This window comes from Typopeltis vanoorti, chromosome 11, assembly GCF_054136105.1.
Source record: "Typopeltis vanoorti isolate ZY-2024b chromosome 11, IOZ_Tvanoo_1.0, whole genome shotgun sequence".
Taxonomy (NCBI): domain Eukaryota; kingdom Metazoa; phylum Arthropoda; class Arachnida; order Uropygi; family Thelyphonidae; genus Typopeltis; species Typopeltis vanoorti.
In genome coordinates, this window is record NC_143559.1 from 54,854,894 (window position 1) to 54,871,536 (window position 16,643).

General features: G+C 36.1%; 1 protein-coding gene across 2 annotated transcripts in view; it reads right to left on the bottom strand.

Annotated features, from left to right (window-relative positions):
- The window catches only part of LOC150101593 (serine/threonine/tyrosine-interacting protein-like), a 264,341-nt gene that overhangs the window by 63,293 nt on the left and 184,405 nt on the right, over positions 1–16,643 (bottom strand). For both annotated transcript variants that reach the window (XM_090400470.1, XM_090400471.1), the window contains one exon: positions 14,781–14,820. In XM_090400470.1, the coding sequence (XP_090256596.1) occupies positions 14,781–14,820 (40 nt within the window). The remainder of the gene's footprint in view (positions 1–14,780; positions 14,821–16,643) is intronic.

Genomic DNA, 16,643 nt, shown 5'->3' on the forward strand with positions numbered 1-16,643 from the left:
AAGTGATATTAGGACTCTGGAGTGTTGATTATGAAGAGCGTTTGAGAGAATGTGGATTACAGAGGTTGGTAGATAGGAGGAAAAGAGGAGATATGATATAGATCTTCAAATCTGTTAAGGGATTTTATCAGATTAATACAAAAGAAATTATAAAAAAGAGTGGATGTTAAGATGGGAAGAACGAGAGGTCATTTCTGGAAGGTGTATAGAGCTGTGGATGAAGAAGGGAGTGAGAAATAGATATTTTACGTGGAGAGTTGTTAGTGAATGGAATGCATCGCTCAAGTGCATTATGTAGTGTAAATAACTTCAAAGCTCATTATGATAGACATGTTGCTGGTTAAGCAGGCCTCCCATGACAAGTCTGTTGACTCCATAGAGGTTATCAAATAATAATAATAATAAATTTCAAAATTGGAATTTCTCTTCACAAAAAGAGGAGGAATCTCAATTTAAAGTTCATAAATTGTTTCAATGGCTCCATCAGCTACATATAAAATCAATCATCTCATAATACAAAATATACCTTCTGACAGCAACAACCTGAATGATATATGCACGTAACCACAAGAAAGATATTTATTTAACCAAATATTTCGGTCTGGAAATAGCAGACCATCCTCAGTGGTATTACAAGAACAGTTTAAAAAAAAAAAAAAAAAAAAAAAAAAAATACAAGCTAGAATACTAACAATAGATCGTTAAAAATAGAACACACTGCGTGATGTTATAACTAAGTATGAAAGAGAACATTTTGAAGTAGAGACATGATTGGGGAAAAAAAAAAAAAATTAATGAGTAATCTTGATTAGACTTTCCCAGATTTTTGATATCGAATACAGTCATTACAATTCAGGTTGGGATGATGGAGCAAGGCCTCCACGCTTTCCTTGAACAAACGTTCGAACCTATAACGGGATCTATGTAAGAGGCGAGTCCTGGACCAAAAGATGCTGTGGTCAGTTTCAATCCCGTGTTGAGCCAATCCAGACTTTTCAGGTTTGTTGTGAAGAATGGAAGATTGATGTTCTTGGATTCTTTTTTCAAGAGAACGTCCAGTCTGTCCAAAATAGGAGCGATCACAGTTGCAAGGAATTTGATAAACTCCAGGAAGAGATAAGGTTGAGCGTTTGTCTTTAGGAGAAGGAAAATGAGAAGACAATTTGTTAATAGGTGAATACGTAGTTGTTAAATCATATTTCTTTAAAATTCTTGCGACAGGTTCTGAAATACCGGAGATATAAGGAATAGGCACTCGATGTATTGAAACTTTGTTGTTTTGTGGAGGATTATAAGAATTGAGAAGATGTTGAGTACTTTTTTTCAGAAAAGCCATTGAGTTTCATGTGTTGTTGGATAGTAGAAAGTTCTTTCTGTAGATAATCAAAAGTAGAACAATTAGTTTTGGCTCTTCTGATGAGGCATTTTATAATTCCTGTTTTTTGACATGGATGATGGGCTGATTCTTTAAGAATATAATGACCTGTGAACGTTGGTTTCCTGTATACTGTAGTTGTAAGAATATTTGAAGGTGACCGGATGAGGAGAACGTCTAAAAAAGATAACTGGTTGTTTTCTTCTATTTCCATAGTAAACTTTATACGATGATGCAAGGAATTAATACTGTTTAAAAAAGAAGGTAAAGAGTTTTTGCTGTGAGGCCAAATAGTAAAGATGTCATCTATATATCTTACCCAAAAAGATGGTTGAGGGAAAATAGATGAGAAGAGAACTTTTTCTAAATGTTCTAAATAAAAGTTAGCTAAAGCCGGAGAAAGAGGACTTCCCATGGCAGTTCCTTCTACTTGGCTGTAAAATTTATTTTGACATACGAAATATCCAGAATGTATTACGAAATTGAATAGTTTTATAATGTCTTGAGGAAAGATGTCAGCAAGTAATTTTAAAGTTTCCTTGAGAGGTACATTGGTATATAAAGATTCTATATCAAAGCTAACCATAAGATCTGTAGGTTGTAATGAGACATCATTTAATTTTTCTAAGAAATCTGAGGAGTTTTTTAAAAAAGAATTAGAGTTGCCAATGTAAGATTTCAATAATTTAGCTAGATATTTGGCTATACGGTAAGTAGGAGAATCAATACAATCTACTATTGGACGAAGAGGATAGTCAATCTTATGGATTTTTGGAAGGCCATAAAATCTAGGAGGTCTTGCAAAATGAGTTTTAAGTCTTTCAATTGTGTCTTTATCTAAACTGATGACTTCATCTAAGAGAGAATTTAATTTCTTTAGTTGTCTGTTGGTTGGATTATAATCAATTTCTTGATATGTGGAGCGATCACGAAGCAAAAGAAAAAGTTTTCTTCTATAATTTGCAGAGTCCATAACTACTGTTGCTTTTCCCTTGTCAGCTTTAGTGATAATGAGGTGATTATTTTTTCTCAAGGACTGTAAAGATTTCATTTCAGAAGGAGATATGCTGGAAGGAGGAAGTTTTGCCTTAAGTAGAGAAGCGACTTCTAAGCGAAGAGCATTAGCTCTTTGCCTAGAAGAAGTAATTCATAAGAAGCAAGTCCGATTCTTCTACAGCTAGTAAGAAAAGAAAAACATTGACTTTGGAAACAAAACTCAACATTATTAAGGATTTTGAAGGCGGAATGAAAATTTGTGAGCTAGCAAAGAAGTTCGATCTACAGGAATCCAAAGTAAGAACAATCATAAAAGAAAGGTTTACCGATTTTGGAGGACATACATTCTAACGAGGAATGAATTGTAGCCACAAGGCAAGGAATAAAAAAATCATTAGCTTGCTATGAAGAAATTTTGCATGACAAGAAAAAGACATTATGCCATCAGATGAATCTATTAGATTTTTTGAAACCATCGACATCGAAATTTCTTTTTTTTTTTTTTTTTATGTACAAAAAACTACAATTATGATTATATTTCTTAAAAAATATAGGTTTTTTTGTAAACCTTTGGTCCCAATTAACTAATATTTTGTATGTTTGTATATATAAATTACATGCAAAATTAAACCCTGAGTTACGCGAATTCGACTTGCGTGCTTTTTTGTTGGTCCCATCTACCGCGTAACTTCGGGGTATGACTGTATTTAGTTTAATCCTTTATCCAAGTGTAAGCAAACATTGCATCTGAAGTATCTTCAGTACTGAGGTAACTCGAGCAAAGGTGGACAAAGCTTCACATCACTTGCCTTAGTATCCAATAATGCAAAGCACATCTCCTTGCAGACATGTATAATGCTATGCATTATGGGAAGGATCACTACCCAGATCGGTTTCGACATTTATTGAGGTCTCTTCAGTGGGAGCAAGACCTAGAGGTGATACCAAGGTTGAAGCAATGCAGAAGTCATATTTACCTATATGAGTTGCCAAAATGTGTCGCACCTTATTATTAAATTAGTCTAGATTAGAGAAAGATGTTGGAAGTTTTTTTCTCCCACTTGGTTAGATGTTGGTTAGTTTTTTTCTCCCACTTGGTTGGTAAATTATATATTTAGTTTAATCCTTTATCCAAGTGTAAGCAAACAAAGTTTGCGTCTGAAGCAAACAAAGTTTGCGTCTGAAGCAGCTCGTAGCAAAGGTGGACAAAGCTTCACATCACTTGCCTTAGTATCCCATAATGCAAAGCACATCTTCCTTGCAGACATGTATAATGCATTATACAATGTCTGCAAGGAGATGTGCTTTGCATTATGGGATACTAAGGCAAGTGATATGAAGCTTTGTCCACCTCTGCTATGAGTTGCCCCAGCTGAAGATACTTTGGGTGCAAACTTTGTTTGCTTAGACTTGGATAAAGGATTAAATTAAATATATAATTTATAATCTAACCATGTGGGGAAAAACTTCCAACCAGATCGAAATAGCTGTCAGGCCAGTGAAACCTTATCAAAATGGACTAATAGAAGGCAAATATATAGATGCTTGGGTGGCACCTATGTCTTTTAAGTAGTCCACACTAAGAGAACTTGTGAATGCCAGAGAGTGTATTCCTGTAAGCTCTCTGGTTAACTTACCTTGAAACTTTCAGTTTCTACATTCAGCTTTGAAATAATGCTGAATTTAATATCCATTTTGCTTATATAATAGGATGTTAGTTTCTCTTCTGAACTCTTTTTAAACTTATATATCTGTTCTGTCACCAAAAAAAAATTAAAATTCTGCAAATTAAAGTATAGATTAATGAGAAAAATAACACTATTCCAGCAATAATTTTTCCAAAGAAAATTCAGATTTATACTCAATATTGGATGATTGATGCACATATCCTATTAAAATGTAGTCAACTTTTTAAACATCATATATCAAAGTAAGTGACCTGCAAATTAAAACTTAATTACTTTATGTAGATAAGTGCAGCTAATAATCCACCTGTATTGTACAGCAATCGAATATGAACTATGGTCTCTCATCTCTTAATGCCCAACACAGCATTTCTTGTGTAGAAATAACATATTAAAATATGTCATTTCCACACAAGAAATGCTGCAAAGCTTATAGTAAATCAATGAAATGTAGGCAGGGATCATGTTGATATCCCTTTTGAAGAGCTGGAGGATGTAGTTTTTGGAAAATATTTCATAAGAAAAGCTGTTCCACAGCTTTTCTAATTCCCAAAGCTTTTTCCCATATCTTCTATTCTGAGGGTATATGGAATAGAAGACTAATGGGAAGAGCAGATTCGTGAGTCAACAATTTAACTATAAAAGGATTTTTGGCAATACTTGCTTGTGTTATTGTAGGTTTAACAGAAAAAAAAAAAGGGGGGGGGCATGTTGGATGCCAGTAATACTAAAGAGCACCCATGGTAACCTACACAGAAAAAGATAAAATGTAAAAACTTTACATGTGAGAGGTGACTGGAGAAGGGAACTGTCACTAAGCCAAACTACCCTCTTTCAGATGGGATCAAGAATTTTTAGAAATGTTTTTGGTGCACTACTCCAAATGTGAGAGCAGTCTTTCAAGGTTAGGCAGATTTCAGATTTGTATAAAGTTAAAATGTCATGGCCTGATGAAAAAGGTACTATTTTTTTTTTTTTTTTTTTGAAGCCAAGAATAATATGGAAGTGATGTGTTTGTGCCAGGAAAAGCTAGTAAGTATCAATCTGAAAAGAAAAATCTAGTCTTGAATTCAGATTTAGAATTGGGAATTGATTCATCTTAGCAATGCAAAAAAAAAGTAGAATGAGTGGATGATAATAATACATTGCTCAGAACAAATAAATTGAAAGGAAAAAAGTACAATATACAAGAAGATAAGATTATTATAATCTTTATCATAAGTATTCACAACAAAGAATAATTTTTAGTATTGCAAATATTTCAACCAAAAATTAACAGGCCATCACTAGCATAATCACAAGGTGAGGCTAGAACAAAGAATGTTAATTCTGTTTACTTGCCTGAGCCATAAAAGTGTGAATATATGCATTAAATTAAATGGTATTAACTGTATGAGAGAGAAAAATGATAACTTGTTAAGGAAAACCCCAGGAAATGAAGAGCTAGTTTTGGTCAAGAAATAAGTATATACTGTGGAAATCTGCAAGGGCAGGAATTGGTCGAGAAAGAATCAACTACAGCTACCTGGTTTGAACTGAACATATTTCAAGTATTACATGAACAATGATCAGTCAAGCAATTGACCTTCATGCAAATACACTAATGCCATAAGCATCAAGAATAAAGGTAAGAAATTCTTAGCATTAATAGTGGGATCAAAAATTATTGACATTAGTGAGAACTGATTGACAAGGATGGACAAGATAGGAAGAGCAGAAGAGTTTTGCTAACAAAAGCAGAAGAATTAACAACAACATTAGAAATTTGCAATGGCAGTGCTAGTATGAGTAACACAGGAAGTTTTTCCACTTGGTTATAGTATAAATTAAAAATGCCAAGAAATTATATTCCTGATTTAATCTTTTATCCAAGTGTAAACAAACAAAGTTTGTACCTGAAGTATTTTCAGAACTGGAGTAACTCGTATATAGAAGCAAATGACTTCACATCGCTTGCCTTAGTATCCTATAATGCAAAGCAGATATCCTTACAGACATGTATAATGCTATGCATTATGGGAGGGGCCACTACCCAGACTGGTTTCAACCTTTATTGAGGTCTCATTAGTGGGAGCCAGACCCAGAGGGGATGCCAAGGTTTAAGTAATGCAGAATGTCTTATTGCAGTTCCAACAACTACAAATTCCCATTTGGCCAGCATTCCAAGTTGAATTAGCAAAATCATAGTGGTGGCCCTTCCCATAATGCATAGCATTATACATATTCGTAAGGATATGTGCTTTGTATTATTTGATACTAAGGCAAGTGATGTGAAGCCCTTAGCTTCTATATACGAGATGCCTAGTCCTGAAGTTACTTCAGGTGCAAACTTTGTTTGCTTACACTTGGATAAAGTATTAAACCAGGAATATCATTTCTCGGCATCTTTAATTTACATGTTGACATGCAGTAGCAGAAAGAGAAAGCATCCAACTCAAGAATAAAAGAACTGACACGTGATTTCTCATGGATTTCTCTAACAGTTTTGCTGTGGTCTTGTGTATTATCTATATATTATTATGCCTCCTTTATATAATTATATAATGGTTTATCTATTTTTTGGGAGATTAAATTGATTAAAAATTGTATGGTGAAGATAAGCAAGTTCAGTAGTACAAGCACTGGAATAGATAGTCACTGGCTGTGTGTTAGCATTTTGAGGATACAGTGCTGTCGGGGTGGATGATTATATGATTGATTATGTACTACTATATTGCTCTTAGCACTAAATTGCTGACTTCACCACACATTTTATAGCCAATGGCTATAATCCCAAAAAACTGATAAAACACTAAATGCCATCCAATTCCATCTCCCCCCCCCCTTCAGAATGCACAACACCACTGAAAACTATCCCATAAATTCGGGGCATATCTGAAAAGATATCCAGAGTGCTTATTAAATATGAGTTCCACACTACAATCAAATCATGTATCAACCTGTGTCCATTTGCCTAAGGGCAAACTCAATCCTTCATTACATCCAGGAATATATGAAGAGCACTGTACCCGTGATATAGCTTGCGATGGAAAGACAGAGATCTGTCTTAAAATAATCACATTTTTGACAAATTATTACGGCTATACTTGTTAGGGAAAAAAACTAAAGTACACAGAGTACACGTTGGAGAGACGGTTTTTTGTGGTCAGCATCAGCTATGAAACATTCCCTAACCCTGAACAGGTATAGCTGTAATAATTTGCCAAAAATGTGATTATTTTAGGAATGATTTAATTCTTGTAAAATTTCTCTTTATCGAACAATTAGGACTTCAGTTCTTTGTGTTGACTATTAAAATTTATATCCAGTATTAACTAATTGTTACTGTTTGCATATTGTGACAAAGTGTTTGTGTTCTGAAGATGCTGCATATAAGGCAGCAATATTAGCAGGCTAACTAATTAAATAAATGTCCTATTTATAATAAATTTAGTTTAATCCTTTATCCAATGATTACTAAATAACTTAAGGAATTCACAAAGTATACTGGAATATAAATTAAAATAAACTTTTAATGTATACTTCCTATATTTCAGCAACGTCACAATGCATCTTCATGGGAACATAACATTAAGACACATGCACGCAGGCACTAAAACAGCAAATGAGATCGAAGCGAGGAAACTACTGTTTTTCCTAAAGTCCTGATGGTGCCCCCCCCCCCCCCCCCCCCCCATGTGCTATATTAGGTATTCTTGGCTGTTGGGCTGAAGTTCTCAAGATGTACGTCTCCCAAATTTGGGGCAGTCTCATGCATCCAAATTTGTTGAGGTTTGGCATGCTTCTTAGGGCTGAGGCTGATTCTATGAATAGTCTTTCAAATTTATAATTGCAGCGGTGTATTACTGTGGCTTTCTTCCACCGTATTCTGTGGCATGTATACAGAGCATGGTCTACAAGCCCAGAGTGGTTGTACTGGTGAAACCGGATGTAGTCCTTGTGTTCCGAAATTCTGATATTCACTGTCCTGCCTGTTTGGCCGATGTAAGACAGCTTACAGCTGCAAGGGACCTGGTATACACCAGGTAGGTCTAAGGGAAGTGACTGGTCTTTAGTAGAGCGGATAAGGGATGCCAATTGCCATTTTTCTATATAGTCTGTAACAAGAGGTCAGGTCATGTTTATTCAGGATTTTGGTAATTTTTTCCGAGGTGCCCCGGATATAGGGAATGGTGATGGATTTAGAGTAATTTTTTTGTGAATGGGGAAGAGGGCTGTGGTTTACTGGTGTTAATATTTTTTGGGGGTTGTAGCCATTGGCTGAGAAAGTGTTAAGCATATGATTTAGTTCAGTGGTTAGGGCATTGTCATTTGAACAGATTAGTTTAGCCCTGTTGTATAGTGTCTTAATAACTCCATATTGTTGTGTGTGGGGGGGAAATTGTTGGTGAATGTACATTGCCTGTATGGGTGGGTTTTCTATAAACTGAGAAAAACCAAAGTTCCATCAGGCTGGCGGGTGACTAATGTGTCTAGGAAAGGGAGACTGTTGTTTTCCTCTTTTTCCAGGGGTGAACTTGATTCTGGGGTGTTGGTTAAGTGCGTTAAGAAGGAGAGGAGTGTATCAGAGCCATGCAGCCAAATAGCGAACACATCTTCATCAACATAGCGAAGCCATATGGTAGGTTTTCTCTTCAAAGTCTCAATAGAAGTTGGCCAAGGGTGGGGTAGAGTGGTGAACCCATGGCTGTCCCCACTCTATCTGTTTGTAGAATTTTCACTGCCAAACGAAATAGCCCGAGTTCATTATGAACTGAAATAGGGCTGAGATATCAGGAGGAAATTTGACTAGGATGAGCTCTAAGGTTTCCTTGAGTGGGACATTTGTGAATAAGGAGGAGATGTCAAAACTGACCATTATGTCCGTATGTTGGAGTGTAAGGTTTTCTACACTAGCTTTGAAGTGGGCTGAGTTTTTTGTGTGTGATGGTGTGTTGCCAGTATAATGTGCAAGCGCTTTGGCTAAATGTTTGGCTAATTTGTACATGGGGAATCAATGCCATCCACTATGGGACGTAATGGCACATTTTATTTATGTATTTTTGGGAGCCCATATATAAGGGGGGGGTCTAGAGTTAAAAGGTTTTAATTTGTTAGTAGTAACTTCCACAGGCCAAGAGGTGACCTTCTTAAGGAGCCTATGGAGTTTCCTGATTTGTGAGTTGGTGGGCTTGTATGGGGAAATAAGCAGCCCGATCTAATAATAAAGCATTAAGCTTACCTGTGTAGTCAGTATGGTTGAGCACCACAGTGGCATTCAACTTATCCACTTTGGTGGTTACTATTTCTTTGTCTTTTTTCATTTCCTGTAGAGCCTTATATTCACTATTGGATATGTTGGTTTTTGGTGGTCTTGCTTTGGTGAGAACACAGGCTACATCCACTCTAATATTGTTGCCAATGTGGTTTGGAAGGTTGTGGATACCGCATTCAAACTGGATCATAATTTCTTCGGCCAGTATTTTTCTAGGAGCAATGGCAAAATTGTGGCCACGTGCAAGAGCATTGAGCGCTTCAGGCTTCAAAATAACAAAGAAAGGTTGACTACCATGTTGAGTGGTAGTTTTGGTTTGGGAGTAGAGTTCTTTTTTAAATTATCAAATTTCTTGATATGTCGACTCCGTATTTCCTCAAATTCTTTATCTGCCGAAGTGCACGAGATGTCACATAGAATTGACCAAAGTTCGTGATTCAGCGTTTTGAAAAGCTCTTCCTCTAGCACCCAAATAGCTTTGTTTGCATCAGCTAGGAGAACGTGCGTGGCGGCAATTTGTTCTCGTAGCAATGCGAAGCTGGCGCAATTATAAATTTAAAAAACTTCCCTTAATTTAAAATTATAAATTAAGGGAAGGGCCACTACCCAGACTAGTTTCAACCTTTATTGAGGTCTCTTCAGTGGGAGCCAGGCCCAGGTGGAGATACCATGCAGAAGCATTAGCAAGGTCATCTCTACCTATAAGAGTTGCCAAACGGTGTGCCACCTTTTTATTAAATTACTCTGGATTTAGAGAAAGATGTTGAAATTTTATTTTTCACTTGGTTAGACTATAATAAATTTAGTTTAATCCTTTATCCAAGTGTGAGCAAACAAAGTTTGTGCCTGAAAGTATCTTCAGCACTGGGGTAAGGTGGTACAACACCGGGCAACTCGTTGCAAAGGTGGAGCAAGCTAAAATCACTCCTCTCTCAGTATCTCTCATAATGCAAAACACATCTCCTTGCAGATAAGTATAATGTTATGCATTAAGGGAAGGGCCACTGCCTAGACTAGTTTCGACCTTTACTGAGGTCTCTTCAGTGGGAGCCAGGCCCAGGTGGAGATACCAGGCAGAAGCATTAGCAAGGTCATCTCTACCTATAGGAGTTGCCAAATGGTGTGCACCTTTTTATTAAATTACTCTGGATTTAGAGAAAGATGTGGATCAACATCTTTCTCTAAATCCAGAATAATTTATGCATTAAGATAGAGACAGATGTTGATCAACATCTTTCTCTAAATCTAGAGTAATTTAATAAAAATGTGGCATACCATTTTGCAACTCCTATAGGTAGAGATGACCTTTCTAATGCTTCTGTTTGGTATCTCCACCTGGGCCCGGCTCCCATTGAAGAGACCTCAATAAAGGTCGAAACTAGCCTGGATAGCAGCCCTTCCCTTAATGCATAACATTATACATATCTGCAAGGAGATGTGGTTTGCATTATGGGAGATACTGAGAGAGGAGTGATTTTAGCTTGCTCCACCTTTGCAATGAGTTTCCTAGTGTTGTACCACCTTACCCCCAGTCCTGAAGATACTTTCAGGTGCAAACTTTGTTTGCTCACACTTGAATAAAGGATTAAACTAAATTTATTATATATTATGGTACCGTCACGTTGCCATCTTCATGGGAACATAAGATTAAGACACATGCACGCAGGCACTTAAACAGCAAATGAGGTCGAAGTGAGGAAACTACTGGTTTTCCTAAATTCCTGATGGTGTCCCCCCTTGCAGCTGTAAGCTGTTCTACTTTGGCCAGACATAAGGACAAAGAATATCAGAATTTCGAAACACAAGGACTACATCCAGATTCACCAGTACAGCCACTTTGGGCTTGCAGACCATGCTCTGGATACATGCCACAGAATACAGTGGAAGAAAGCCACAGTAATACACCGCTGCAATTATAAATTTGAAAGACTATTCATAGAATCAGCCTCAGCCCTAAGAAGCATGCCAAACCTCAACAAATTTGGATGCATGAGACTGTCCCAAATTTGGGAGACGTACATCTTGAGAACTTCAGCCCAACAGCCAAGAATACCTAATATAGCCCATGGGGAAGGGGGGGGGCACCATCAGGACGTTAGGAAAAACAGTAGTTTCCTCGCTTCGACCTCATTTGCTGTTTTAGTGCCTGCATGCATGTGTCTTAATGTTATGTTCCCATGAAGATGCATCGTGACGTTGCTGAAATATAGGAAGTATATATTAAAGTTTATTTTAATTTATATTCCAGTATACTTTGTGAATTCCTTAAGTTATTTAGTAATCACGTGCAACCAATGTATAAGCTTTTCTACGAGAACCTTTATCCAAGTGAAAGCAAACAAAGTTTGCACCTGAAGTATCTTCAAGATTGAAGCAACTCGTGGTAAAGGTGGACCAAACTCTCATCACTTGTCTTAGTGTCTCCCATAATGCAAAGCACATCTCCATGCAGACATGTATAATGCTATACATTAAGGGAAGGGCCACTACCCGGACTGGTTTCGACCTTTATTGAGGTGTCATCAGTGGGAGCCAGACCCAGAGGTGGTGATACTAAGGTGGAAGTAATGGAGAAGTTATATTTATCTATATGAGTTGCGAAAAGGTGTCTCACCTTCTTATTAAATTACTCTGGATTTGTAAAGATGCTGAAAGTTTTTTTTTCCACTTGGTTAGACTATAATAAATTTAGTTAATCCTTTATCCAAGTGTAAGCAAACAAAGTTTGCACCTTAAGTATCTTCAGGACTGAGGCAACTCGTGATAAAGTTGGATCAAGCTCTCATCATATGTCTTAGTGTCTTCCATAATGCAAAGCATATCTCCTTGCAGACATATATAATGCTATGCATTAAGGGAAGGGCCATACCCAGACTGGTTTCGACCTTTATTGATGACTTCTCCATTACTTCTACCATAGTATCACCACCTCTGGGTCTGGCTCCCACTGATGAGACCTCAATAAAGGTCAAAACCGGTCTGGGTAGTGGCCCTTCCCTTAATGGATAGCATTATACATGTCCGCAAGGAGATGTGCTTTGCATTATGGGAGACATCAAGACACGTGATGAGAGCTTGGTCCACCTTTACCACCAGTTGCCTCAGTCCTGAAGAAACTTCAGGAGCAAACTTTGTTTGCTTACACTTGGATAAATGATTAAAACAAATTTATTATAGTCTAACCAAGTGAGAAAAAACTTCCAAATGTCCTATTTATTTTTCTTTTTATCCTATCTTAAAGGAATCTCGGAACAAATGGCAAGGATTCTTTGTAAATTACACCTGTATGCCTCCTTTAAACCAGCTCAGAAACTGTCTTCCTTCCTATCATCTACAAAGGATACATTACCACTCTTTCCTTACCAAGTGTCCAAGTACTCTGCTCATATCATCTTTGCTATTTTGTACAGACTGGCCATTCTGCCCTGATAATAACTAAAGAACATCAAGACTATATTACATTTTTGGAATCTGACAAGTCTGGTCTTGCTTTTCATGTTATTGACAATAGGCACAGAGTTCTTTGCAATCAGTCAAAATTTTTTCATTCCAGCTAGTTTATATTTGATTGACTTTTCCTTGAAACATATGAAACTACGAAACCACCCAAATCTCAACTGAGCAGACTACAAAATCTTGTTTCCATGGTGTGCCAATATCTGAGTTTTGGGAAGTGATCACTATTAACTGTTCATAAGTTTTTGTTGTTTTTTTAAATTAAAAATTATTTTAAATTAATTTTTTTTTATCTATGCAACTTTCTACAATTGTTCCTTGGAACCCTAATAGTGTAATATCATATACTTCAGCTGTGACCAAGATACAAGCTAATATTCAGATGATTTATACTAAGGCAGAAGCAATGGAGGGGTCATATTTACTTATATGAGTTCCAAACTTGTATTGGCAACTCGTATAAGTTGGTCCACCTTTACTACCAGTTGCCTCAGTCCTGCAGATACTTCAGGCGCAAACTTCATTTGCATACACTTGGATAAAGGATTAAATTAAATTTATTATAGTCTAACCAAGTGAAAATAAACTTCCAACATCTTTCTCTAAATCCAGAATAATCTAATAATAAGGAGGTACACCTTTTGGCAACTCGTATAAGTAAATATGACCTCTCCATTGCTTCTGCCTTAGTATCACCACTTTCTGGGTCTAGCTCCCATTGACAAGACCTCAATGAAGGTCGAAACTGGTCTGGGTAGTGGAACTTCCCTTAATGCATAGCATTATACATGTCTGCAAGGAGATGTGCTTTGCATTATGGGAGATACTGAGACAAGGAGTGATGAGAGCTTGGTCCACCTTTACTACGAGTTGCGTCAGTCCTGAAGATACTTCAGGCGCAAACCTTTTATTTGCATACAGGATTAAACTAAATTTATTATAGTCTAACCAAGTGGAAAATAAACTTCCAACAATTTTCCTCCAAATTAAATTATTTATCTGGACACCAATATTAACATATATTATATTTTGATTTTCAATGGCATTTCTAACTGTATCAATCCACCTAGATCATATTCTTCCAAGTTTTCTTCCCCATTGTAACATCAATCATCACTATGTTTGAAACTGCCTGCTATTCAAAAAAATTATCTTCTTGTTTAGGGCTGAAAAGCTACTCCTTTCGTTCCTTGATCACAATTGCCCAAATATAACATGTTGTGGTTATTTATAAGTGTCTCATCTGTCATCTTTGTTTTGGTTAAATCAATACATCAATAGTACTTTACTGGTTCTTCTGCTAGTTCCACTTCTTTTTCAGATATCGTATGATGATGGTGCCTTAATCTGCTAATGTTGAGTTTTCACCATTTGCCCTGGATTTCTGATGAAAGTAACTGGGCAACATCCTAGCTAGTATGACATTTAATTAAGCTGTAACATAATATTATTGATTTAAGCCAGTACAGAATACAGTCTGGTGAACTAAATCCTATACTGTTAAATGGCAAAATCCCATCCATCCTTTTTCATTCAGTATCTAGGTAGATACCTGATAATGGGGTATGCCAAAAGAAGATTAGGAATGGACATAAAAACAGAAGTCCTTAAATAGCTATGTGGAGGTTTCCTCCTTGCTATATAGCTTTGATCTTTAAGCAATTATTAATATTAATAATTGCTTAAATAAATATCCTCCTTATTAATAATTAACATGTCTTTGAAATCATTTTCACTCATAATTTACAACAGTGACTGAAGTGAGAAGGGGAAAAAAAAAAGAGAACAGATAGTCACAAGAAATTAAAGTAAACCATGATGCAGCATGAACTAGGATCCATTCTTAATACTGATTATCTTACAGCAACAGGGAGGGTCCATTCCCCTCAGATAATTTACAGCCTTCTATGTGAAAAGAAAGTGATGGAGTGATATGGAAATATGGTTTGGCTCTTTTTCTACAAGGGCTCTAAAATTTCTGCTCATTTATAATATTTCTAAAAAATGTACGCACCTTCTTGAAATTCCAGCATTCCCATGAACAAGTACTTTACCTAAAATAAAAATGCAATTTTTGATAAATATATATGTTTATATAATTTTGTTTTCATTCCTAAGATAATTTTACTTCATTATATTAATTAATTATTAATCATTAATTCACAAGCTTCATTCTCTTAATTCTGTAATGGGTAAACATTTTAAGTAATCTAATTTATTTTGATAAAATTATGGAAACTACTACTGTGTTAAGAATAATTACTTTCATTTCCTTACTTTGTGACCTTCATATTAAGATCATCATAATATATATATATACGAGGGTGGTCTGAAAAGTTCTAAGCCTCGACCATAGATGACAACACTATCGACAAGATTTTTTTTTTTTTCTAGGTTGGTATATCTGTCATAAGCATCCATGTGAAATTGCAAGTCATTCTATCAAGTAGTTTGTTTTATACAGCTATCTGAAGCAAAAGTGTTGTCTATATATCCCTTGAAATGGATAAAATCAAGTATCGTGTGGTTATAAAATGCTTTGTAAAAGAAGTTATAATGGCAAAATGAAATTTATTCGAAGTTCATAAAAGTTTATGGGCACTCTTCTCCTTCATTTTCGCCAATTAAGAAATGGACTGCCGAGTTTAAACTTGGCCATACCAGCCTTGACGATGATCCATGTGAAGCATGTCCAAAAAGTGTAACACCACCAGAAATCATTGATCAAGTGCACAATATGGTATTGGATACCTGGCAAGTCAAAATGCATGAAATTGCTGAGACTATAGATATTTCAAAAGAACGTGTAGGATATATTTTGAATGAATTGCGAATGAAGAAGTTTTGTGCAAGATGAGTGCCAAGCTTAATCACAGCAGATCAAAAACGCACTTGCATGAAAATCTCTGAACAGTGTTTGGAGCATTTTAACAAGAATAAAACTGATTTTGTGCATCAATTTATTACTATGGATGAGACTTGAATTCACCATTACACACCAGAATCCAAACAGCAGTCAAAACAATGGACAGAAGTCAGATGTTCAGCGCCAAAGAAGACAAAGTCGGTTCCATCAGCAGGAAAGGTCATGGCATCGAAAAAATTCAAAACCGGGTCTTTTCTTACAAAAAAATTCATGAGAAAAGACCCGGTTTGCAGAAGAAAAAAAATCATCTTTCATGAGGACAATGCACCAGCTCAAAAAGGTGTTTTAGCAATGGGAAAATTAAGGAATCTGCACTATGAATTGTTGGAACATCAACCCTATTCCCCAGATTTGGCTCCATCTGACTTCCCAAAACTAAAACTCTTCCTCGCTGGTCACCTTTTTTCTTCAAATCAAGAAGTGATTGGTCAGCTGTAGAGGGGTATTTTGCAGATATTACTAAGAACCACTACAGGGATGGGATGATGGTGTTGGAGCATCGCTGGAATAAATGTATTAGTCTTGAGGGATTTATGTTGAAAAATAAAAATAATTTTGAAATTATAAATTCGTTTTTTCATTGTTAGGCCGAGAACTTTTCAGATCACCCTCGTATGTGTGTGTGTGTGTGTAGAGAGAGAGAGAGAGATGAGTTATATGTATGTTATATACAAGTTAAAGATATGTGTATATTCCAGATGATGACCACAATATGAAGGTCAAAACGATGGGGTATTAAAGTAATTGGTCTTAACATGGTAATATTCTCCATAATTTTATCAAAAAGAATACTAATCACTGTGTAACATTAAAAGAGAGGGTTAAGTAATATATTATTATTAAGAAAATCCTCCAGGGAGTCAGGGACTTGTCGAAGGAAGCCACCATACTACACACACACACACAACCATACTTGTTCTTGAAATCATTCACACTGCTTGCACTCACAAC